General features: G+C 39.6%; 2 protein-coding genes and 1 long non-coding RNA gene across 6 annotated transcripts in view; 1 reads left to right on the top strand and 2 right to left on the bottom strand.

The window, feature by feature from the left end:
• Positions 1-5,187, bottom strand: part of LOC135539460 (apoptosis-stimulating of p53 protein 2-like) — a 46,089-nt gene extending 40,902 nt beyond the window's left edge. For 3 of the 4 annotated variants that reach the window (XM_064965356.1, XM_064965355.1, XM_064965357.1), the window contains exon 1: positions 1,630-2,202. In XM_064965356.1, the coding sequence (XP_064821428.1) occupies positions 1,630-1,656 (27 nt within the window). In that variant the 5' untranslated portion in view covers positions 1,657-2,202. Of the gene's footprint in view, positions 1-1,629; positions 2,203-5,142 lie in introns of those variants that run through there. The other variant, XM_064965358.1, reaches the window with a different exon arrangement.
• Positions 1-27,426, top strand: part of LOC135539463 (uncharacterized) — a 193,233-nt gene that overhangs the window by 8,117 nt on the left and 157,690 nt on the right. The gene's annotated exons all lie outside the window — the stretch shown is intronic.
• Positions 15,347-25,705, bottom strand: LOC135539459 (proteoglycan 4-like). Its single transcript, XM_064965354.1, has 8 exons — positions 25,601-25,705; positions 24,613-24,824; positions 24,343-24,508; positions 21,264-22,283; positions 21,018-21,083; positions 19,561-19,653; positions 17,994-18,889; positions 15,347-17,855 (listed from the first exon to the last, which is right to left on the bottom strand). Exons 2-8 carry the CDS (start codon positions 24,805-24,807, stop codon positions 17,769-17,771), a joined length of 2,523 nt encoding a protein of 840 aa, XP_064821426.1. The 5' UTR covers positions 24,808-24,824; positions 25,601-25,705; the 3' UTR covers positions 15,347-17,768.

The following is a 27,426-nucleotide window of genomic DNA, read 5'->3' as shown; positions in this document are numbered from 1 at the left end:
CCACTCCAAACCACTCATTCCTTTAAATTTACACTGTTCAAAAAACAAATATGTGAAAACAATATTTTTGTGAACAAATGTCTAACTTTGGCATTATAGTAAGGTTGGTAGCAATAATGAAAATCATTAGTGGAAATCTGTGGCATCTCAAGTTGTTTATAAAATTCATAATGCAATGCTCTCTATGGGCTGACTGTCTGGCTAGATAGCTAACTAGCAAACATAGCTACACACAATAATACCAAAGAAATATCAGCATGTAAAGAAGCTAGTTTGCTGTAAAATTGCCTAAACAAACTGCACTATCAATTTAGGAGTCTACAATCTTAACCTGCAGATCGATGTGCCTCACAGAGTGGAGTTTGACATTCGCAACGGCAGATATACTTTGAGATGGGAAACGTTGCCCATGCTACGTCAATGGGCCGTGAGGTGCATTCTGGGCGATTCTGGGACAAGAAGCGCTCTCAGTCAAGGAATGAATGAGTCTATTGGTGGTAAAAACTCAAACTTAACATTAGCACGAATTTCGTCAACAAGAATTACAACACTACACATCTTTTCCAAGATATGAGATAATTAACTTGCTATCTGTAGTATCGTATAGCTTTGGAATCCAAACATTACAGCAGGTAGCCTAGTGGTTAGAGCATTGGACCAGTAACTGAAAGGTTGCTAGATTGAATCCCTGAGCTGACAAGGTAAAAAAATCTGTATTTCTTCCCCCGAACAAGGCGGTTAACCCACTGTCATCATTGTAAGTAAGAATTAGTTCTTAACCAACTTGCCTGGCTAAATACAAAAAATATATGTATGCCCCCAGTGCAATTCTGAGGTCTATACATCCGCAGTGCAATTTCAACTGATTTTTACATTTTGTGTCAAATTAACTAGTTATTGTATTTTGTTGAATTTATATAACACTCCATCTTTGTTTAGCAGTATCTAGTACAATGATTCCACAATGTTTATCGGTTTTCATCCGTTTCAATGGTGGTCTTTTATTTTGAAGGCAAACCTCCGATTCCACTATTGTTAATCACCCTAATGTTGCATACAACACTCTGGTCAAGGAAGCCCATGATTGGCCAAGATGTGGGGTATTCAAACGTAAGGTTACAAACAATCCTGTGCTGTATTATTACCCTGGAATGGAAGACTGGGTTTACTGAAAGTCATTAATGCAGCCAGGGATATATTGAAAATTGAAGGCTACAAGCGCGGCAGGTAGTTTAGCGCGTTGGGACAGTAACCGAAACGTTGCTGGTTCGAATCCTGACATGACTAGGTCTAAAATCTGTCGATATTGCCTTGGTACTTAACCCTAATTGCTCCCATAAATCTGCTAAATGACAAAAATATACTGTATTTACAGAACCTGCTATTGTTTACACTGTATGCCACTGTTGCCAGCAACATGTTGATTGTCAGTGTGCTAGAAACCTACTCAGATTTAGTGTAGAGATCCTGCCTTTGTCTCAATATAATAGAGAACTAGATGCTATAGGCTGAGGAACTAGATAAAACATAGCCTAAGGAGAGAGGGCACATTCTAAACAATTCTGTCTTGTCTAATCAAAATCTTAATCATAACATCAAAGGAACATGTAGTCTGTTAAAATAACTCACCGGCATCATATTGGCTCCGTATCGCATGCAACGTTGGCTATTGCTATCTTCGATTCGAGGATATCAAATCCCTCACGTATTCGATAACCCAACAGAGCAGTGACATCAGATCAAGTTTATTCCTTTTTTCTGTCGCCCCCGTGTATTATACGCACGAGTGCCTCTCTAATTTACATTCTCCTGTTACACAATTATTGATGTCGTCTTTACTGGAGACCTGTTGCAGTGGTATTGTAACAATGCCCTTCTCAATGACAACGATCTATCTATCCCTTGAAATAATTTCTCAGGATTAGTCCGGTGGCCACCTGATCGAAATGGCCATTTGGCCCAACAAAGGTTTTGTACAAATGTGCAGCCGTGAATAATAGAACGGCAGAAATAGTCCACTGTTAAATCCAATTTTCAATCCATATTTAATCTATCTATTAAAGACTAACATTTTTAGACGAATGTGTATCTTTCAGGGCATTTGCCCACAAGGAAAGCTATCAATTGAATTAACAAACGACTGCAACCCAACCCAAACTCGAGTGACGCGATCTGCGAATATAATAGTGCTGCGTTCATAACCAAGAGGGAAGGTGGTAATCATCAGTTGTGAAGCTGTAAATAGGAGTTGTGTGCGTTCACATGCATTCAACTCGTTGAGAAACGCTGATTGGCTAATGGCAAACAAGCTGCGTCAACCATGATTTAAAAGTAGAGCTATCATGCACATTGGACTACAAAAAAATATATGAACAGATTCGTTTTTATGAATACTATTTTGTTGTTGCATGTAACTTCCGAAAATGCTATTATAGTGGCCCGGTCTTATTAAACTATCCGTAACATTGTAAACTTACAGTCAAATGAGTATGATATGTTACATTTGGTATATATGGTTATGTAAGACTTTTGGGCGACCAAATTCAGATTTTTCACGTGGCAAATACTGTGAAATGTTTACTTATAAGCCCTTAACTCTTATTTTTCTTAAAACTGCATTGTTGGTTAAGAAAATATTTACTATGAATATATATATATATATATAATTTTAAAGGAACACAATAAAATAACAATAAGGAGGCGATATATACAGCGGGTACCGATACAGAGTCAATGTGCGGGGGTGACTATGCATAGATAATAAACAGCGAGTAGCAGCAGCGTAAACAGAAAAAGGGGTGTCAATGCAAATAGTCTCGGTAGCCATTTGATTAGCTGGAGTCTTATGGCTTGGAAGTAGAAGCTTCCAAAGAGCCTTTTGGACTTAGACTTTGCGCTCCGGTACCGCTAGCCGTGCGGTAGCAGAGAGAACAGTCTATGACTGGGGGGCTGGAGTCATTGGCAATTATTTGGGCCTTCTTCTGACACCGACTTGGTATAAAGGTCCTGGATGGCAGGAAGCTTGGCCCCAGTGATGTACTGGTTCGTACGCAGTACCCTCTGTAGCACCTAGCGGTCTGATGCCAAGCAGTTGGCATACCAAACTGTGATGCAACCAGTCAGGATGTTCTTGATGGTGCAGATGTAAAGCTTTTTGAGAATCTGAGGACCCATGCCAGATCTTTTCAGTCTCCTGAGGGGGAATAGGCATTGTCGTGCCCTCTTCATGACTGTCTTGGTGTGTTTGGACCATGATAGTTTGTTGGTGATGTGGACACCAAGTAACTTGAAGCTCTCGACCTTGCTCCACTACAGCCCCATCGATGAGAATGGGGGCGTGCTCGGCCTTCTTTTTCCTGTAGTCCACAGTCATCTCCTTTGTCTTGATCACGTTGAAGAGATTGTTATCCTGGCACCACACTGCCAGGTTTCTGACCTCCTCCTTATAGGCTATCTAATAATTGTCAGTGATCAGGCCAACCACCGTTGTGTTGTCAGAAAACATAACGATGGTGCTTGTGTCGTGCTTGGCTATGCAGTCGTGGGTGAACAGGGAGTACAGGACGGGACTAAGCACACACTCCTGAGGGGCCCCTGTGTTGAGGATCAGCATGGCAGATGTGTTGTTGCCTACCCTTACCACCTGGGACGTCCTGTCAGAAAGTCCAGGATCCAATTGCAGTGGGAGGTGTTTAGTCTTAGGGTCCTTAGCTTAGTGATGAGCTTTGAGGGCACTATGGCGTTGAACGCTGAGCTGTAGTCAATGAACAGAATTTTCACATAGGTGTTCCTTTTTTTCAAGTGGGAAAGGGCAGTGTGGAGTGCAGTAGAGATTGCGTCATCTATGGATCTGTTGGGGCGGTATGCAAATTGGAGTGGGTCTAGGGTTTCTGTGATGATGGCATTGATGTGAGCCATGACCAGCCTTTCAAAGTGCAACAGGTTGGTAGTCATTTGGGCAGTTTACCTTGGTGTTCTTGGGCACAGGGACTATGGTGGTCTGCTTGAAACATGTAGGTATTACAGACTGGGTCATGGACAGGTTGAAAATGTCAGTGATTGCATTTTTGGTCAACACATGCTCTGAGTACACATCCACATAATATGAGTTATAGATCTGTCATTCTCATTGAAAGCAAGTCTAAGAAGTGGTAGATCTGTTTTAAGTGCGCTATTTCGATGCTTCCCGTTCATAATTTGTTGTATAATTTACTTTCAGTTTTATAAACCAGTTTCAAAAAGCTGAAAATACTATATTTTGGGTTTTTGAAAATATATTTCAGTGGTTTAGATGTTAAAATGATTCTCTACATTGCTTGTTTTGTCACAAACTGAAATTAGAAGAACTATTAGAATTTTAGCATCCATTTAAAGGCGGAGCGATTTATGCATATTGCACCTTTTAAGGCAAAAACTAAAGTAGGGTGGATGGGTAGGCGTATACTGCGAAAGTCTCGCAACCGTTCAAATCTCATCACGGAGTACTTTAGCATTTGAACTAATTAGCAACTTTGCAACTACTTAAAACTTTTTAGCTACTTAGCATGTTAGCTAACCCTTTAACCTAACTCGTAACCTTTTAACCTCTAGCCTAGCTAACGTTAGCCACCTAGCTAATGTTAGCATTAGCCACACCGGCCACCTAGCTAAGGTTAGCAACAACAAATCAGAATTCGTAACATATATGTTTTGTGAAACGTAACATATCATATGAATTGTAATTTGTAAGATATCATACGAAATGGATGATGGACATCCACAAATTAATAGATTACATACTAAACGTAACATATAATAATTTGAATGTTCCGGATTTACATTTACTATGTTACGTCTACCCGAGTGCAGGTTGGTTATAGAGGTCCTTTTCCTTTGTCAACAACAGAGTTGAGCATGTTTATTGTTTTATTTTATTTAACTAGGCATGTGATAGAAGTGGGTGCTTATGCCGCGTTCACATGCTCGTCGGAACTAGAAAACACGGACATTTCCGAGTTGCTGATTTTATGAAAGCAGCATATGTATAACTACAACCAGTTAGCAAATCGTACATTTCAGCGTTTCCTAGTTCCGACTAGAATGTGCGAGGCATAAGCATCTACCCACCCATTGGCAATGATAAACGAGTTTCCCAGTAATTACCAGTTGGAGGGTCGTTCAAATGGATTCATCCAATCATATGTTAAATACCAATTTCCCACAAAGTTGTGACCACAACTTAATCCAACCTGGAAACAATAAACTCCTCCTCGTTTCACCATGCTGGGATGTGGCTTCCACCACCCCCCTGACAACATGTTGAAAAGAGGGATGTCCACATCGAAATCCAGGTACAATGTAATGTAGTTTAGGGAAGTTCAATCAAAAAGGCTGGTCTGAATGCTTGCTTTAACTTAATACAGTTAGCACAATATAATTTACTTTGTTTCCTATTCTACATGCATAGTGGGAATGTATATGTTAGAGGTTACAAATGTTATCAGCATAGAGCCCCACAGTTGTGTCATAATACCCCAAAAAGCTAGAGGTGAAACAGGGAAATGGTTCCACCATTGATTTTTTCCATAGGGGATTTTAGAGAAACTTAAAATAAGTGCTGTGTTTCGTGTAGGCTTACCCTGGCGTGTCGTTTTGATAACCATGGAAATCTCTTTCAGACAAGGTGATTTTTATGGATATGATTCACGCTGTGGTACTCTATAGAGTCATATCTCTCCTCTCGCTTAATGTCATGCGGCATTCGTGTGCTAGTTGGAACTAGGAAACTCTGAAATGTTCGATTTACTAATTGGTTGGACACGGCACGTATATACAGTACCAGTCAAAAGTTTGGACACACCTACTCTTTCCATGGGTTCTCTTTATTTTACCATTTTCTACATTGTAGAATAAAAGTGAAAACATCAAAACTATGAAATAACACATATGGAATCATGTCGTAAACAAAACAAAACAAGTTAAAAATCAACATATTTTATATGGAGGCAGGGTAGCCTAGTGGTTAGAGCATTGGACTAGTAACTGAAAGGTTGCAAGTTTGAATCCCCAAGCTGACAAGGTACAAATCTGTCATTCTGCCCCTGCACAGGCAGTTAACCCACTGTTCCTAGGCCATCATTGAAAATAAGACTTGCCCAGTAAAATAAAGGTAAATAATATATATATATATATATTTGAGATTCTTCAAAGTAGCCAACCTTTGCCTTGATAACAAGCTTACCCATGTTCTCTTACTTGCTGTGTTACAGCAAAAGTTACTGACAACTCATCCACATCATCTCATTCATTTACAGTACACTGAACAAAAATATAAAAACGCAACAACTTCAAAGATTTGAGTTCAAATCAAATTTTATTCATCACATGCACCAAATACAATAGGTGTAGGTAGACCTTACAGTGAAATGCATTTGTAATGTAGTGAAGCCATCTCTATAGCAAAGCAAAGGTCTCTCATAATCATGTGAAACGTCAATTGCTATGGAAATGCTGTAATGATGCAACTATGCTGGTGATACGATATAGATTACAATTATTATCCTGAATATTAAGGCTATACTCACTTCATGTTACACACATACCCAGCCACAGAAATTGGCCGGGTTATTATTTATTCAGACATCACACATATATTCTTACTCTTATCCAGAATTCATACACACTCTCACATCCAATATCACATCTACTACACACATAATATCTTGACTTAATTTTCTAACATATGTGGCATTGGCTCACAGGCAAGGGAATAAAAAAAATATATAGCTAGAATCTGTTTCTTGAATTCTAAACATCTGACATTTGAAATATCATACCTCTAATGGTAGTAACTTTACAAGCACTAATTATGGTAAATGTAGACTGAGAATAGTATCTAGTTATGGTAAGGTGTGAAATAAGTATAGCCAGTTATAATTGTAAAGGCTTAGCACATAAGAAAAAAGATCAGTCTTTACGTAGCTAAAAGAAAAGGAATATAAACATACTGTTTACAGGAAACTCACTCTACATACTTTGATGAAGTTGCGTGGAAAAAGGAACGGGGTGGTGAAAATGTTCTGTCATGGACAAAGGAGCTCAAAAGGTGTGATATTAATTAACAAAAAATGTTGATCCGAATGTGCAAATAGTCAGGAATGATTCACAAGGAAGGTGGATGCTTTTGAAAATTAAAGTGGATGAAAAATAGATTTGGCTCATTAATCTATATGGTCCAAATCAGGATGATCTATAATTCTTTGAAAATATTTACACCAAATCATTATGGTGGGAGACTCAATGGACTGTAAAGGAAATCACTGTACTAAGTATCATCACCGTGCCCTCAAGGATATCACAAATATTATGGACACATTAGAAATAGGGGATATTTGGAAACTAAGAAACCCTTACTTATCTAATGAGATACACATGGAGGAGACTTAATCAAGCTAGTCATCTTGACTACGTTCTTGTCTCTTTCGATTTTGCATCAATCAAACGTTAAATTAGTATTGATAGGAGAATCGGATCATCATCATCGAATTGTCCTTCACATAACTCTTACAGAATTTCCACGTGGACGGGGATATTGGAAATTTAATCAGTCTACTGGAGGACAATATGTTCTTAACTAAGACAAAATAATTTCTAACTGAATTTTTCCCAGTACATTAGAGATTCAGCAAATCCACTTATTGTTTGGGATACCTTTAAAATGTACCTTCAGGAGGTCATTCCATTCAATATTCATCAATAATAAAAAAGCAGTTTCTGTCTAAAGAGACGAGACTAACAAGGGAAATACATAAACTAAGAGTACAGGTACTGTAGATAGCAATATAAATGATACTACAGAGATACAAAATAAGTTAGAGGGGAAAAAAAGAACTGGAGGAACTTATCCGGTCGTGATTGGGAGTCCCATAGGGCAGTGCAGAATTGGCCCAGCGTCTTCCGGGTTTGGCCGGGGTAGGCCATCATTGTAAATAAGAATTTGTTCTTAACTGACTTACCTAGTTAAATATATATATATTTAACTAGGTAAGTCAGTTAAGAACAAATTCTTATTTACAATATATATATATATATAAAAGAATTATTAAAGAATGATCTAATGTAATCTATTCCAACAAAAAAAAGTAAACTGGAAGGAATATGGAGAAAAATGAGCCAAATTCTTCCTGATTCTCCAACACAGGAACACTACCGAAAATAATTTGCAGAAACTCGAGTCATCTATGATTCTCTGAATTATATTTCAAACGAGGAAGCTAAATACTTTAAGCAGATGTTTTATTTTCCATCTCATCCTCACCCTCTGAATAACAATTACTGCAAGGAATTGTTTTCAAATAATAAAACAAAAATGGAAAATTAACAAAATGTACAAGATCAGTGTGAAGGCCAAATTACAGAGGAAAAACTTTGAGGCTATTAAATCCTTTCAGTCTGGAAAAATCCCAGGGCTTGATGGCATACCGGTACAGGTATATGAAACCCATACAGTTAAAGTCAGAAGTTTACATACACATAGGTTGGAGTCATTAAAATTGTTTTTCAACCACTCCACAAATTTCTTGTAAACAAACTAGTTTTGGCAAGTCGGTTAGGACATCTACTTTGTGCATGACACAAGTAATTTTTCCAACAATTGTTTACAGACTGATTATTTCACTGTATCACAATTCCAGTGGGTCGTCAGCAGTTTACATACACTAAGTTAACTGTGCCTTTAAACAACTTGGAAAATTATGTCATGGCTTTAGAAGCTTCTGATAGGGTAATTGACATCATTTGAGTCAATTGGAGGTGTACCTGTGGATGTATTTCAAGGCCTACCTTCAAACTCAGTGCCTCTTTGCTTGACATGTGAAAATCAGCCAAGACCTCAGAAAAAAAGTTTGTAGACCTCCACAAGTCTGGTTCATCCTTTGTAACAATTTCCAAACGCCTGAAGGTACCACGTTCATCTGTACAAACAATAGTACGCAAGTATAAAGACCATGGGACCAGGCAGCCGTCATACCGCTCAGGAAGGAGACGCGTTCTGTCTCCTTGAGATGAACGTACTTTGGTGCGAAAAGTGCAAATCAATCCCAGAACAACAGCAAAGGTCCTTGTGAAGATGCTGGAGGAAACGGGTACAAAAGTATCTATACCCACAGTAAAAAAAAAAGTCCTATATCGACATAACCTGAAAGGCCACTCAGCAAGGAAGAAGCCACTGCTCCAATTCCGCCATAAAAAAGCCAGACTACGGTTTGCAACTGCACATGGGGACAAAGATCGTACTTTTTGGAAAAATGTCTTCTGGTCTAATGAAAGAAAAATAGAACTGTGGCCATAATGACCATCGTTATGTTTGGAGGAAAAAGGGGAGGCTTGCAAACCAAAGAATACCATCCCAACCGTGAAGCACGGGGTGGCAGCATCATGTTGTGGGGGTGCTTTGCTGCAGGAGGGACTGGTGCACTTCACAAAATAGATGGCATCATGGGGGGGAAATTATGTGGATATATTGAAGCAACATCTCAAGACATCAGTCAGGAAGTTAAAGCTTGGTCGCAAATTGGTCTTCCAAATGGACAATGACCCCAAGCATACTTCCAAAGTTGTGGAAAAATGGCTTAAGGACAACAAAATCAAGGTATTGGAGCGGCCATCACAAAGCCCTGACTTCAATCCCATAGAACATTTGTGGGCTGAACTGAAAAAGTGTGTGTGAGCAAGGAGGACTTCAAACCTGACTCAGTTACACCAGCTCTGTCAGGAGGAATGGGCCAAAATTCACCAAACATATTGTGGGAAGCCTGTGGAAGGCTACCCGAAACATTTGACCCAAGTTAAACAATTTCAAGGCAATGCTACCAAAAACAAATTGAGTGTATGTAAAAATGATTCTCTCTACTATTAGTCTGACATTTCACATTCTTAAAATAAATTGGTGATCCTAACTGACCTAAAACAGGGAATTATTACTAGGATTAAATTTCAGGAATTGTGAAAAACTGAGTTTAAATGTAGTTGGCGACTTCAACTGTACGCCAGCAAGAAAGCAACTTCCTCTCACTGTCAACTGGGCTTATTTTCAGAAAATTTAACAGGTGGGGGGGGGTGAAATAAAAAGTAAGTCAGTATCTGCTGTGGCCACCAGTTGCATTAAGTACTGCAGTACATCTCCTCCTCATGGACTGCACCAGATTTGCCAGTTATTGCTCTGAGATGTTACCCCACTCTTCCACCAAGGCACCTGAAAGTTCCCGGACATTTCTGGGGGGGGAATAGCCCTAGCCCTCACCTTCCGATCCAACAGGTCCCAGACGTGCTAAATGGGATTGAGATCCAGGCTCTTCGCTGGCCATGGCAGAACAATGACATTCCTGTCTTGCAGGAAATCACGCACAGAACGAGCAGTATGGCGGGTAGTATTGTCATGCTGTAGGGTCACGTCAGGATGAGCCTGCAGGAAGGGTACCACATGAGGGAGAAGGATGTCTTCCCTGTAACACACAGCGTTGAGATTGCCTGCAGTGACAACCGGCTCAGTCCGATGATGCTGTGACACACCGCCCCAGACCATGATGGACCCTCCACCTCCAAAATCGATTCCACTCCAGAGTACAGGCCTCGGTGTAGCGCTAATTTCTTCAACGAAAAACTGCGACTCGTCAGTGAAGAGCACTTTTTGCCAGTCCTGTCTGTTCCTGCGACGGCGGGTTTGTGCCCATACGCGACATTGTTGCCAGTTATGTCTGGTGAGCACCTGCCTACAACAGGCCTACAATCCCTCAGCCCAGCCTCTCTCAGCCTATTGCGGACAGTCTGAGCACTGATGGAGTGATTGTGTGTAACTCGGACAGTTGTTGTTGCCATCCAGTACCTGTCCCACAGGTGTGTTATTCGGATGTACCAATCCTGTGCAGGTGGTGTTACACGTGGTCTGCCACTGCGAGGACAATCAGCTGTCCGTCCTGTCTCCCTGTAGCGCCGTCTTAGGCGTCTCACAGTACGGACATTGCAATTTATTGTCCTGTCCACATCTGCAGTACTCATGCCTCCTTGCAGCATGCCTAAGGCACGTTCACGTAGATGAGTAGGGACCCTGGGCATCTTTCTTTTGGTGTTTTTTAGAGTCAGTAGAAAGGCCTCTTTTAATATCTTAAGTTTATATCCTTAATATCCTTAATTGCCTACCATCTGTAAGCTGTTAGTGTCTTAACGACCGTTCCACAGGTGCATGTTCATTAATTGTTTATGGTTCATTGAACAAGCATGGGAAAGTGTTTAAACCCTTTACAATGAAGATCTGTGAAGTTATTTGGATTTTTACAAATTATCTTTGAAAGACAGTGTCCTGAAAAAGGAACTTATCTTTTTTGTTGAGTTATATACACATAGTGGGGCAAAAAAAGTATTGTCAGCCACCAATTGTGCAAGTTCTCCCACTTAAAAATATGAGAGAGTCCTGTAATTTATCATAGGTACACTTCAACTATGACAGACAAAATGAGAAAAAAAATCCAGAAAAATCACATTGTAGGATTTTTAATGAATTTATTTGCAAATTATGGTGGAAAATAAGTATTTGGTCACCAACAAACAAGCAATAATTCTGGCTCTCACAGACCTGTAACTTCTTCTTTAAGAGGCTCCTCTGTCCTCCACTCTTTACCTGTATTAATGGCACCTGTTTGAACTTGTTATCAGTATAAAAGACACCTCTCCACATCCTCAAACAGTCACACTCCAAACTCCACTAGGGCCAAGACCAAAGAGCCGTCAAAGGACACCAGAAACAAAATTGTAGACCTGCACCAGGCTGGGAAGGCTGAATCTGAAATAAGTAAGCAGCTTTGAAAAAAATCAACTGTGGGAAAAATTATTAGGAAATGGAATACATACAAGACCACTGATAATCTCCTTCGATCTGGGGCTCCACGCAAGATCTTACCCTGTTGGGTCAAAATGATCACAAGAACGGTGAGCAAAAATCCCAGAACCACACGGAGGGACCTAGTGAATGACCTGCAGAGAGCTGGGACCAAAGTAACAAAGCCTACCATCAGTAACAGACTACGCCGCCAGGGACTCAAATCCTGCAGTGCCAGACGTGTCCCCCTGCTTAAGCCCGTACATGTCCAGGCCCGTCTGAAGTTTGCTAGAGAGCATTTGGATGATCCAGAAGAAGATTGGGAGAATGTCATATGGTCAGATGAAACCAAAATAGAACTTTTTGGTAAAAACTCAACTCGTTGTGTTTGGAGGACAAATAATGCTGAGTTGCATCCAAAGAACACCATACCTACTGTGAAGCATGGGGGTGGAAACATCATGCTTTGGGGCTGTTTTTCTGCAAAGGGACCAGGACAACTGATCCGTGTAAATGGAAGAATGAATGGGGCCATGGATCGTGAGATTTTGAGTGAAAACCTCCTTCCATCAGCAAGGGCATTGAAGATGAAACGTTGCTGGGTCTTTCAGCATGACAATGATCCCAAACACACCGTCCAGGCAATGAAGGAGTGGCTTCGTAAGAAGCATTTCAAGGTCCTGGAGTGGCCTAGCCAGTCTCCAGATCTCAACCCCATAGACAATCTTTGGAGGGAGTTGAAAGTCCGTGTTGCCCAGCAACAGCCCCAAAACGTCGCTGCTCTAGAGGTGATCTGCATGGAGGAATGGGCCAAAATACCAGCAACAGTGTGTGAAAACCTTGAAGACTCACAGAAAACGTTTGACCTCTGTCATTGCCAACAAAGGGTATATAACAAAGTATTGAGATAAACTTTTGTTATTGACCAAATACTTATTTTCCACCATAATTTGCAAATAAATTCATTAAAAATCCTACAATGTGATTTCCTGGATTTTTTTCTCATCGTGTCTGTCATAGTTGAAGTGTACCTATGATGAAAATTACAGGCCTCATCTTTTTGACTAAATACTTTTTTTGCCCCACTGTATATACAAACACACACACACAAAGCTCTTATTAGCTTGTTTTAACTATTCCTATAGAAATGGTAGTCTGTCAGGTACTCAGCAGAAAAGTCTGATTTCACTACTATTAAAACAAGACCCAGGTGGCAAAAAGGTGGCCTCCATCTATAGAAACTGGAGGCCTCTTACACATCAATGTTGTGATGCAAAAATACTAGCGAAATGTATAGCACTCAGAATTGAAAAAGGTTTTACCAGGTATTGTTCATGCTGATCAGGCAGTTTTTTTTACATTGACAATACATTGGAGATAATATACAACAACTACTAGAAATAATAGAACATGAAACATCTAAGAAGCCAGGCAAGGTATTTATAGCAGATTTTGAAAAGGCCTTTGATAAAGTAAGACTGGATTGTATTTATAAATGCCTGGATTTTTAAAATTCAGATGAGTCTCTTGTAACATGGGTAAAAGTAGTGTATAGCAACTCTAGGTGTAAAATAGTAAATATCAGCTACTTCTCAAAGTTTCGAATTGTCCAAGAGGAGTTAAACTCGGGTGTCCGCTGTCACCATATGTATTTGTTATGGCCATTTAAAATGCTAGCTATTAAAATCAGATCAAATAACAGAGGATTAGAAATAAGAATTAAAAACAAAAGAGTCCATGTATGCTGATGACTCAAGTTGTATATTAAGTCCGCAAGCTAGATCCCTGCAATGACTCATTGAAGATCTAGATAAGTTTTACTCCAGAAAAGTTAAGTGTACAATAAATTCAAATCATTTGAGCAAAAAAATATTTAGCTTTATCTGAGATGCTAAACCAGGCAAGATAAAACGTGCCTATCTATATAATAAATATGAATTGGGTGGGTTGAAACGATTAAATATAAAATCACTAAACCACAATCTAAATGCTTCACTTACAAGTTTTACTTGAACCCTAAATAGTTCAAGTAGATTACTATGAAAAGCTTATCCAAAGTTTAAAAAATGCCTTTTGTGCAGATTGCCATGTCTCATTTTTGATTAATTGAAAATGTCATCCTTTCAAAGTATGTCTCTTTTTCAAACAAGCATTGCAAAGCTGGTTACAATTTCAATTTCATCCCCCTGAAAAGATAGTTGTTCTCACAACAAATATTATGGCTGAGCTCAATTGTTTTGGTTGATAAAATACCTGTATTTATGGAAAATTGTATTTTATTTTTAAATTATTGTAATTTGGAATAGTAGAGTAATGTCTTTCATGGAGTTTTCAGAACTGTATGGGAAGATCTGCTCAATCCAAGATTACAAACAATTGATTACAGCATTTCCCCATAAAATTGAGGCGGCAGGTGGCAGCGGAAGGAGGTAGGGAAATGGTCTGTCTGCTCAATATAAATAATCAAAACTGTCAGAGGAATAAAAATATCATAAATAAGAAAGTATACCAGTTTCATTTGGGGACCAGGATTTCGACAGCTGTGCCATACAGACAGCAAAATAGCTGGGAAGAGATTTTTGATGTACCAACTTCATGGTACAGGGTGTATGAGTTGATACATAAAACTACAAGATTAGACACGTCATGCTTTTCAGTTACAATTATTATATAAATTCTTGCCAACAACAAAATGTTGAATATTTGGGGCATACAATCATCGCAGCACCGCAGAGGATACAGAATCAATAGACCATTTGTTTTGGTATTATCCTCAAGTAGCCCGTTTCTGGTCTCAGGAATGGCCGAAAAAGCATAACAATCTAAAATTGGCCCTAGAAATATAATTGTTGGGAGATCTGGAGAGACCTGGTCAGTCAATTACTAATACTCTTAGTAAAAGTATTTATCTTCAACGCGCAACCTGTGGATTTTATTTGATTACATAGATTCAAATTGTATGTTAAACATCACACAGCATAGTTGAAAGACATATGACGCGTAGAAATCAGAAGAGGTTGGCCAGCAGAGATGGTGGGATGGACTGAGGGAAGCCGAGGGTTGGGATGTGAATTTGGAGACAAGTGGTAGAGTTGCTGGGTGGGGGATAGAATGACGGTCAAAGATTACAATTTAAATAATGGATGTTTGAATGACAGTGAGGGGCAACGTTGTTACATGTATTGCCTGGTTGCCTGAGGCTGATGCCACGCAGGTTTTGTACGCATATACACACACTTGGATTCAAACCCACACATGTAAATAAGGGGGGGGTTCAGATGGTTGAGGAGCAGCTCTCGGGGGAACTGTGGGGGATCTTGGAGGGTTGGTGGCCTGGCAGTTGGGAGCTTGGGCCAGTGGCTGATCAGTCGCTGGTTCGGGTCCCAGTTTTTGAACTTGAGCAGGGCCTTGACCCAGGCTGCTTCTGTGGGTCGCTCTGGATGGGAGTCTGTTAGGTGACTGTATGTAATGTAAAATGTTGAGCGGCTTCACTGCTAGTAGATTATATGTTTTAATGTTCAATTATGTTTTTGGTTTTAATTATATAATAAAAAGTAAAACAAAATGTTGTCTAGTGTCAACCTTTCTTTTGCAGGAAGTGCACAGAGATACATCCAAATCTTTAGGTAATTAATTAATGCTTATATCGATCTGACAACATTCATTGTTACTCATTGTCACATTCTTTAACAGTCTGCATGCAAAGCATAGGCCTAGTGATTATATTATAGCTCATCGTAATATAACACTGTCGGTGTGTTACATGAATAAATTCTTCAATACAACTTCAAATCACAACAATTATATTTCCATGTTGAGTGCAAAAGCCTAAAGCTAACCAGATGGATAATTACACTTGAACTTGGATCTTCCGTTTCTACATTTCCTGACACTCCATTGCCGGCAAGCATGGATCAGTATTGTGTAGAAATCAGTAAAACATGTATCCTGAAGTCTGCAGGCATAGCCATTCAGATTTTACATTCTAACGTTAGCCTACATGCATAATTGTAGCCTACTTTGCAATAGCACTGCCATTTTATTAAAGGGTTTTTCGGTGATGAAAGAAAAGTTTCATCCATGCTTTATAAACTCAGTAGACCTGACTGCCGAACTCATCACTCTAGGTATTTCATTCATTCTCATAAACAAAACTGCACTGCAACGCCAATGCAGCGTTTCATTGGAAATTAATGTGATTCTGGTGTACCAAAATGCAATTACACTGTCGGTGTGTTCAACGCGTAATGGTTATTCTCCTCCCAGTAGCAACTGGAATATATAAATTCTGATTTGTGGTTTTCAACTTCCAAGTTATGGTTGCCTGTAGCCCATGAATGATAATTTCAGTTTGTGTGGTCATTCCAACAATTTTGTTCATGGTTACAGGTGGTTTCGAATGTCTAATTATTCATTTTGTTAGACAGTTTATCCTCGAGTCCGGGTTTTACCACGGATTCTTCTCATCAGTGTGCTACTTTTGGACGATTATCAGGTTTAGTAGTTTGCAGGCCTTTGCCCTACCTTACCGGGAAACGGTAAATCTATAGCGGGGCAAGTTTTCAATTTATGCTCCTTTGTGCCTCGCAAATAAAAGGCTACAACAGTGGCTACCAACAGGTCGATCGTGATCTCCAAGCATTTCTGTAAAAAACAAAAACAACGATAAAGACCAAGACATTACAGTTTGGTTTAATAACTCGGATAAATCCTTGCGTTCCTATTTATTTGATTTGTTTTGCGCCGTTAGCGGTAGGTGCACTTGATTCAGCAGCCCTAGTGCCGGGAAGGAAAAGTGGGATACAATTATGCATGTAGGCCAACATTATAATGTAATCAAGTTCACTACGCCTACAGACTTTAGGATACATGTACTTGTTATTACTCATATTCGACATCAAAATGCCCTCAGATGAAGTTGTTTCACCCCGTATGTTCTCTCGGTGCGGTCTTACTCCTGGTTCCCTATGGTTTACAACGTCTCTTGGGCCTTTTGTCCCTTCCCGCAACATATGTTTGGCTCATCTGGCATTCCACACTTCTTGTTACTACCTTAACTCTCAAGCACTCTTAACAGGTTCTGCTGCACTATCATTATAGCTTGCAAAAAAATGTGAAAGTTCCATTTCTTTCTGAGAAAGAGGCATACATAGTTCAAAATCTTGAATTTAAGGGGATACGGGTAATTTTAGATAGTTGGTACATAACCTTTAAATAATAGATCTAGTAAATAAGGGAAATATCACTTATATGTGAAGGGTACAATTAAATTTGTTAAAACAGCTGTATGACCATTTGCCACAACAGATGGTCTACAAAGTGGTGTAGACATAGTGTGGTATAAAAAAAAATGTCTACACATGTAAAAACAGATCTAGGAAGTACCACATCAAATTGCTTCCGGTCACCCCAAAAAATTATATTTCATACATACAAAAATCTATTTGCCCTATTATCCTGTGATTGCTGTGATTGCTGCGATCCCCCCCCCCCCCTAAACTTTAGATTTCCTAAATGGATGATTATGGATAAACAGTTTCCAGTAGAGTAAAACTTGTTGGTGAAAAGAAAGCTTAAAAGGCTTTACAATTCTGAAAAGTGAAGTCTCAGCGCAAAACAAAATCTATACCTTAAAACATAATCTGAATTCAAAAGGTTAAATTCTGGACTGTCGCCTCATTCATCTTAAATACAAAATGCTGGAATATAGAGCAAAAAATGTAAATCTTAGCCTCAGTGTCAAAATACATAGTCCATATTGATATGGTGAGGACTGTATATCTTGGCAAGCTCTCCGTTTGCGTATAAGACCAAAACATTGTCGCTGGTAGGAAGTAAGACTGAAGTGTGTCACTGCCTTGACTCAGTGAGCCTATTTGACATCTCTTTCTGTCCATTGAAGGTTTTCAATAACTTTTCAAGGAACTATCAGTGTGCTGACAGACATGATCTCGCGCAAAGATCGTAAGCAGTTGTTTGTGTACTTTTCCAATGTACCAGCCTCCTAGAGAGAGAAAAAGAGAGCGGGTGATAGAGAAAAGTAAGCCAAGTATCAACAACAGGTTGAGTTATGAGTACAACTTAGCTATTTAGCGAATATTAAAATGTTACGTAATTATGTTACGGGGGAAAAAAAGCAAACCTGGCATAGTCGGGGCAGCATTGATGAAAGGTAATTGAACCCCATTGGCTCCTGGCTATACCATATTCTGTCACTGGTGATGACCATCTTCTTAGGATGGAGGTAGAGGGCGGTGGCATCTGATGGGATCTTGCTCAGATACTTCTCCAAGGAGGCGACTGGACAGAGGTGACTACCAGGGTTCTGAAACATGATTCCACAGCGATTCTGACAGTTCTGCTCTTCTGCATCTTTATGGTTCTGTCTTTCCTCGTTGGAAGTCATCGTTGCATATTTTGCTCCGTTTTCATCGTACTTTATTATAAACGACTGTGGCGTTAGCCGCCTATTGCCCTCCTTTCCTCTGGGGCCAAAGTGTAACTGGATATCAAACCACACTTTGTTGACTAGCCCTCTTGGTGTGTAGGGGCTGAGCACAGGAGAGTTTTGAAGAATCTCAAGGTCTTGTGCTTTAATCACCTTAGGATGGGTAGTTTTGTCCCTGCCCTCTCGTCTGATTTTCTTTAGTACCCCAATAAATACATTATTCGAGGAGGTAAACTCACTGTCCTTCATCAAGCACCAGGCTCTGCTAAGGGGAGGGAGGTTAATGAATCTGTTCACGCCAGCCCGGATTCCGATATAGCTCGGGATACAATACTCCCCACCTTTACCCCTTCGAACAGAACAGTAAAAATCTCGCAAGAGCACATTCATTTCAGATTTCTCAATGGTTGAAAAATCCACTATCATCTGTTTCTCTGCCAGCCAGTCCTTGAAGCAGTTTATAGCCCACAAAGTTTGCTTGTTGGTTGCTTGTACAATGCTGCTCTTTTCTAGTTGATCTAATACTTCAGTGTCTACCTCTGCATGTCTTGACACCGTGGGCCTATCCGTATCCATGTTCAGACACTCTTCTATGAACAGATCAAATTAATCAAATGTTATGTTCGCAAATTCATCCATGAGATAACTCTGACAATGTTTTGTTAAGGCATCAGCATGCTTCAGTTCGGCTGGTGGCTAGGCGAACCGAACTAGGGTGCTCGCATACTCCCGTAAAATGACCTTTGCTTGAGAACCGAGAAAACACGGCAACAGTACTGTTTGGCGACAGTACGGTTTGTCCATTTTGAGATGCCGTAGCCAGTATACGCCTCAAAACAGTCAGAGTGAATCTAAAATAACTCAAGAAATCTCATTCATTTTGATGTTTTTTTTAGAGATCTTAGTCTCACAATTTTACATCTAACTAAGACGTTTGGTGCAGTATTTCTTAATGAAAAGTTTTGCATCAAAACGAGTAGTCTCTCGGTGAATGACTAAAAAAATACTTTATTGAAGAATCCCCATTGTTGACCAATCACCGAAGGGGCGTAGACTTCAGCTACAAACTTCGGCTTGCCTTAAGAAAATAATAAAAAAAGTGTGCCCCGAACAGCTGAAAAAACCCTCACCGAAGTTCAAATCAAACAAAAATGTCAAACTCTTCCGAACTGTTTTGACTGGGAAGCATACGGACGCCTTTACAATGTTGCAGAACATAGAAAATGCACACAGTGATACATTTTAGAGTGAAATCAATTACCTTTGTGTTTTTCTAGCTGATCTAATACTTCAGTGTCTACCTCTGCATGTCTTGACACCGTGGGCCTATCCGTATCCATGTTCAGCCACTCTTCTACAAACAGATCAAATAAATAAAATGTTATGTTTGCATATTCATCTATTGGGTAGCCGTTACAATGTTAGTTGCGATGTTACAGAATTTAAATAATGCACAGCGATACCAAATATACTTTTAACTAACACAACTCTTCATCTGCGTTAGTTACAATGAGAGTAAATGAAGCACAGTGGGCAGAACAAGCAAGGAGATGGGCAGAGCTAAGCACGAGCTAGCAAGATACTATTAGCACAGTTTAGCATGTATTTGCATATTTCTGTTAGGGAAGTGTGTGTGTGCGCGCAAGAACTCAATTCGCCTTTGGACTCCTTCTAAACAACGTTTTTGAAGCTTTGGCAAAGCATCAAGTCTACAACATTTAGTGCAGGGGAGAGTGGGGTAAGTTGAACCAAATCGATACTATGAGCCACCCTTGTTTCTAGGAAACCATACCAAAAAAACTAAATTGTCATCCTGTCATGGAGTCTGTCAGACAGCATACCCTGAAAAATCAGAATAAAGCAAATATTTTAAATTGAAATTAAAGGTTTAAAAAAAGTGCACGGCCCTTTAATAGTCATGTATTAGCAGAGTGATATAGCCATCTGCAGCGAGTGCAAAACAAATTCTGCGCTCAAGATACTGCATGTTCTTCTCACCATATTGGTGGTGAGTGGAAGTTCTAAACGGATCCTTCAGATTTATACCACCAGTGACGTATCTGATATATTTTGTCTGTGGTGATACTTTTGAGAGTGAAAGTGATGAAGTAGCCTTGAGGTTATTCCAAATTAACTTAATCACCTTTTTGCATTGAAATCAAACGTTATATACATGCTCATAGTAGAAATGATGAGGATGTGAATATTGGACCTGAATGATCAACCACAGTGGATAGAGGTGCTCAGTTTTCCCATTTTGGACCCCCTAGTCTATCATGAAATACCCCCATCTCTGTCACTAATAAAGATAATACGTTTGTTTTCAATATCATTTGAAAGCTTAAAAACACAGGACCGTAAAACTATGTAATATTGTTGTAAATGAAAATGTCAATTTTATAATCTACATGTCAAAGCTATATGATAGCAAATTATTGATACAATCCTTACTTTATGTTTCAGCTCCAGTTATAGTATTAATTGAATAATCCACTCAAAAATGTTTAGTTGCTTTTTTTCCTTCTTCATTGGTGCACTGTTGATACAGTTCCAAATTGTTTTGCATGTCAGCAATCAAGTTGTCAAAATATAGCAAAGTGTGTTGTGCCACATCATCATGATGCATTTTACATCACCGCATTACAAAACTGTACAAAACTGTAGATTTTGATTGTACAGAACCTTAAGCCTAAATAAATTTAAATATATTAGTTATACCTGTGGTTTTCATTCTCTTTTGTGCTTGAGTGGTTGCACTGTCTTCAGCTTCGATTAGATCTCCATCTGTGTGATAAATGGCACACGGGTGAGAACTGCAAATATACAATGTTACTCTTCCCTACCCAAAAATAAATAAAATAGAGCCTCTTTCCTTATCCGGGACTAAAAAGCACTTTCATTAGAGATTCCCAAGAGAGCATGCTTTTTAGGCCCGGATTACTCTGTCAGGGTCCTAATGCTTACCTCTCCACATTTTTCTTTTTGGCCTTTGCATTTCTTGGTCCTGGGGCTCAGAGGAGTCAGAGGTTTCATCCATTGGTGTAGGGGTTCCCACTGGATTGTTTTGTGTGGAGGGTTTGTCTGGCTGTATTGGTGAGGGGATTTTGGGCTGTATTGGTCTGGGGATTTTGGGCTGTATTGGTCTGGGGATTTTGGGCTGTATTGGTCTGGGGGTTCCATTCATGCAGATGGATGTGGGGATTCCTTTCAGGCAGATGTATGTGGGGATTTCATCCAGCTTGGTTGGTGTGGAGGGTTTGCCTGGGTCTGTTGGTGTGGGGAGTCCGTCTAGCTCGGCTGGTGCAGGGGTTCCCGCTGAATTAATTGGCGAAGGGGTTCCCAATGTTTTGGTTGATGTGGAGTGTTTGCCTGGCTTAGTTAGTGTGGTGATTTTGTTCAGGCTGATGGATGTGGGAATTCCGTCTGGCATAGTTGGTGCAGGGGTTCCTGATGGATCAATTGCTGTAGGAGTTCCCACTAGATTGGTTGGTGTAGGGATTCCCACTGGAATGGCTGGTGTGCAGGATTTGCCTGGCTCTGTTGGTGTGGGGATTAGGTTAAGTTGTAAAGAAATGGGGATTCCGTCTCGATTGGTTGGTGCAGGGAATCCCACTGGATTGATAGCTGTAGGGGTTCCCACTGGATTGATAGCTGTAGGGGTTCCCACTGGATTGATAGCTGTAGGGGTTCCCACTGGATTGATAGCTGTAGGGGTTCCCACTGGATTGATAGCTGTAGGGGTTCCCACTGGATTGATAGCTGTAGGGGTTCCCACTGGATTGATTAGTGTGTTGGGTATGCCCGTTTCTGTTGGTATTACGTTCAATTGGATGGAGATGGGTATTCTGTGTAGCTCTGTCGATGCGGAGGTTCCCACTGGATCGAAAGTTGTCGGTGCTCCCTCTACCTCGGCTGGTGCGGGGGTCCCATCTGGCTCTGGAGACACTGGGGAGCACTGACATTGGGACTCGGTGCCGAGTGTGACTGCATTATAAAGAATGATAGTTATTAAAATAATCACTACAATGAGCATCAGAAGCTTTTATTTCCATGTCAAATAAAGAAACATGAGGTACACTACCAAGAAACCCAAAGCTCATCTTCAAGCTTAACTACAGTGACATGGTTACAAAGACTAAACAAAACATAGAGAACTGGAAAATACTGACTATACATGGGGTTCATTAATGCCATAAAAATTGTTTCTCTTCCCAGGTTCCTTTAATCTTTTCTTACCTCTTCATTTATTACAATTTAAACATTGGACTCCACAATCATGTAATTTGCCTGGTGTAATAAATCCCATCGTATTTGTAAAGCTCACTTACAAAAGCCCAAGGAAAATGTCGGCCTAGGACTACCAATCTTTAAAACATTAATACTGGGCTGATAAATTTCCCCGATAAATTGGACACTAATGCCCCCCTGTGGCTAAATATTGAAGTCAAGACCGTAACAAAATCCTCTCTTCCAAGCCATGCATTTTTTTAAACTAGGCATGTCAGTTAAGACTAAATTCTTATTTAAAATGCTGGCCTACCCCAGCCAGACACCTCCCTTAACCCGGACGACGCTGGGCCAATTGTGCGCCGCCCTATGGGACTCCCAATCACGGCCAGTTGTGATACAGCCCGGGATTGAACCAAGAATCGAACCAGGGTCTGTAGTGATGCCTCTAGCACTAAGATGAAGTGCCTTAGACCACTGCACCACTCGGGAGCAAAGCAGAGTGCCTAAACAAACTGACAGGCAATACCTTTCGTTTGAAAAACGTATTAGGCCTCTGTATACACATCAATATGTTTTAATTATTATTTTGTTCCATCCAGGTCTGATAAGGTATTTGTTGAGTGGGGGGAGAAGGGACTGGCCACATTATAACATATAGATAAACAATTTGCATCATTCAACCATTTACAGAACACATTTGAACTCTGCCATTTCTTATGCTATTTAAGACACTAAGGGAAGATTAAACATTTTGAAACTCTCCCCTCCATGTACAACATTTATTTTATTACCCGCTAAAGTTCCCTCTCAACTCAAAAAACCTTGTCTCACAGTCCGTCTCCTTTTTCTCAAACTATACGGAGGCCTCTACTAGTCACCCCAAGGAGACCTAGGGTAGCTCAAGAGTTAAATATTGAGATCGCAGACGATATCTGGGGAGAAGCCCTGTCTAGAATTTCACTCTTGTTCCATCAATGGCAGATATAAATTGATACAAAGAAATGCATACTTGCAAAACCAAACTACATAGAATTTATCCCCAGGTCTTCCCACTGTGTGACAGATGTAAAGCCTCAGAGGGTTCATGACTGTTGTGGTATTCAGAAGGTATAGAAGAGGGCCATTGAACCTAACCCAGAACTTGCTCTCGTCGGCGGCCCAGAGACTGTTTTAAAATCATCCTACGGAGAAACAGGCTCTGATGTTTGGTATGGTGGCTGCCCCCCCCCCCCAAAAAAACAACATTATTCACAAAACGCAAGTCACCCCCCCCCCCCCCAAAAAAAAAATATTAACACCATAAACATGGAAAATATTTGTTTTTACAAGACTATTCCCCCAACAGATTTCTCAATAAACGTATGTAAATTGTAAAGTATTTTGTCTGTCATGTCTTTTTTGTTATGCGTCGGATCCCAGTAAGACTAGCTGTGTCCATTGGCGTCGGCTAATAAATCCTAATAAATCAAATCAAGATTTAGTTTCCGTTTCTGGATAGAGGTATGAATGGTTATTGTTGTTGTAACTGTCAGTTGTCACTTAAAGAAAATATTCACAGATTTCTAATGTTATATCATCATATTGCATAGCTCAGATACACATGAAAATATGAAATGACCCCGGGAATTGATAAAACAGCACTCAAAGATGCACAAAGACAAAATAACATTTAACATGGGTGAATCTTTCCTTGATGCAATATTCTACTTTATGTCTGGCAGCAGAGTTTGCGTAATAAATTGTAAAAGAAAATCCTTCTAAAATAAAATATTTAAAAAAAATGTTTTTAACATGGAACATGAGGTACACTTACCATTCAGAAGACCTAAATAAATGTTTCTCAATGTTTCAATAGAGCCCGTTTCTTTTATGACTTGGGGGTGAGGGCAAAAGGAATCCATATCGATATGTTTTGTTCCCTGTCTCCTTTTTCCAAGCAGGAGAAGGGGAACAAATCCTAGAGTGTGTAATTTGTAGAGCTGTAACACAGAATCAGACATTCAGATTTAAAGTAGTAGCTAGCCTAGAATTCAATTATTATTATTATTGTTTAACATTATTATATGGGGAGGGGAACACTTACCAATACTTTTGTGGAAGTCAATATCTGAGAGCTATTATTATAGTGGGCACAATCATTGTGTCCCCATTCGTAATCATACTTCTTCATTGCTTGCAACAACTTCTTCTCTTTTGGGTGGTTAAAGAAACAACTGTTGCAGGTCTTACTAAACACCGTGGTTTGTGTCTGACACTGTATACACAGTGAGCCTGACATTTCATCCCTTTTAAAATCTGAAGAGAGAAATGATAAGCAGTTTAGTCATGCCAACTACCACAATTAGCTAGATAGTTAGCCATCTAGCTAACAAGCCATGTAAATACTGTAAAAGGCAACACAGTAACTGGGCAGGGGGTGCTAACTTCAGTCCAGGGGAACGTCAGCTAACTAGCAAATATAAAACTACAAATTAGATAGCTGGGCAGAGCACTGTCATCCAACTGAACCAGGCAAAGGTACACATCACATAGGATAGGATATCCTAATAAATGGCAATGGAAAAAATTTAAAACAAACGAAAAATGAAGAGGACTGCTGGCAGCCAGCAACATTTGGAGTCTATTCAGAAGTCATAACTGAAAGAAGAAAAAAAAAATTGCAACGGGAAACGTTTTGCAACAAAAACTAGAGTTTCTATTGGACGAATTCAGGTAGGACCCTCCCGTTTGGTTCCTCGTGAAAACATTCCGTGCTTTTGTAGCATAGCAACAAGGTCTTTGTTTTGAACAGTTCTAGGTCTAGCAAACGCGCTCTCCAGTGGGCAGATTAATAAAATAAGAAAGAATCTTCGTTTTTTTAAATTGTTATCTTTAAGGTAGATGTTGTTCACATTTCATAGTAGTACACATATGACCGTGCAATATGATGAATATAGTCACAGGTAAATGGGTGGCCCGACGCCATTTTCCTGTGACTATATTATTGATATAGCACGGCCTGTCTTAACGTTACTGTTCTTCTAAAACCCTTTAGAACATGTATAAAACGCAACATAATCAATATTTCTTACCGTCTCGAAATGAAAATATAGTTAGTTACTAGCTCAGAGATCTCGGAGTTGACTTTGCCCCTCTACTGATCTTGCTGAAATGATTCGAATTTTCTAAACGTTTACTGCCTGCTGCTGGTAGTAATAAAACAATGACTTCCGGTTTTGTGCCTTCAAAATAAAAGCGCTGCTTTGAATAAAAGTTTAAATTCTATTTTAATTAGTACCGCTGTCTGAAATTGTTCAAATTCAATACGTTTTCTTAATTTGGCCATTTTAACAAGCTACTGCTATAGGGCTACACAGTAAGTGAGCACGGTTACATGCACACCATAATATGTGAATGTGACTGTGGATAGTCAGATTAATATAGGGTAATATAGAGTAATATAAAAAGAGAAATGTCCAATTGCTGATATACAAAAAAGCACATTTTGGTAAAAAAATAAATAAATGGTATGTGGATGATAGTTTGTTTGCCTAAACATTACCATGAAGGGAAATAAGTAGCTACAGTCCCCCCACCCCATAGATTAGTATGTTCAAATCTATTTTATATATTTTTTGTAATTAACTCTTAAAAGCGAAAGTATAGGTATCTTATTTTAGTTAAAATAATTAAACAAAATGGAATAGCATATCTCACTAATACAGTGGTGATTTTAGCATGTAAATGTCGGTGGGGCAAAATCCCCTTTTTTTGATGCATGGCAGCAAAGCCACTAAACAACACAATATAGGAATTGCACTATAACAGTGACAAACGGTGCCCAGGGCCTACATAAAACTGTCCCAACAGCAGAGTTTTCTTTTCAGCACCATGGAATGAATCCTTACCATTGCTAGGTATAGCTGATATGGCTGACTTGTTTAAACAAATGTGGTTTCTACTGACAATTTAGATGTACCAACTATGGCATAACGGGACAACGAGTGGATAAGAGGCAATCTGTAATTTCGATTAAAACATTAATGAGTGAGCTAGGATGGGCTTAGTCAATATAACTATTTTTTCAGCACTTTTGAAATGTACAGTGACAGAATTCAGAACATGGACCGTTCTTACAGTGTTCTCCCAGTACACCAAGTCAGAACCGTAGGATTAATAAAGGGGCCATACAAGCAGACAATGAAAGCTCTTACAATATTTGATGATTACATTTCTCTAAAACAGGCTAGAGGCTACATATGTTCCACCAAATCAGAACAATAGGCTAAGGTATGAGGGGGAAAGTGACCAACTTATTAGGGTGAGGCACATGGGCTACTAATTGCTTACTACACAAGATACACTTTAGTATTACTTTTTTTTAGCTACAGTATACACTACCGGTCAAAAGTTTTGGACCACCTACTCATTCAAGGGTTTTTCTTTATTTTTACTATTATCTACATTGTAGAATAATAGTGAAGACATCAAAACTATGAAATAACACATTTGGAATCACTTTGGCACAAAAAAAGTGTTAAACAAATCAAAATATATTTTATATTTGAGATTCTTCAAATAGCTACCCTTTGCCTTGATGACAGCTTTGCACACTTTTGGCATTCCCTCAACCAGCTTCACCTGGAATGCTTTTCCAAAAGTCTTAAAGGAGTTCCCACATATGCTGAGCACTTGCTGGCTGCTTTTCCTTCACTGGATTGACAGCATGGCCAATGTATTCAACCTTCTCTGGCACATGGTGTTGAGTGTTTATCCTTTTAAGCTTGGAAAAGAGACCCTTAAACCCAGACTTTGATCACACACCCACCCCACTGAATAGCAGGCTAGTGATTGCTTTGCAACTCTTCCAGTTAGGCAATGATTCCTTCCAAACCACTCATTGTTGAATTTGCAATTT

Source organism: Oncorhynchus masou, chromosome 5 (assembly GCF_036934945.1).
Source record: "Oncorhynchus masou masou isolate Uvic2021 chromosome 5, UVic_Omas_1.1, whole genome shotgun sequence".
NCBI lineage: Eukaryota > Metazoa > Chordata > Actinopteri > Salmoniformes > Salmonidae > Oncorhynchus > Oncorhynchus masou.
This window is presented reverse-complemented; position numbering and strand designations above follow the sequence as displayed.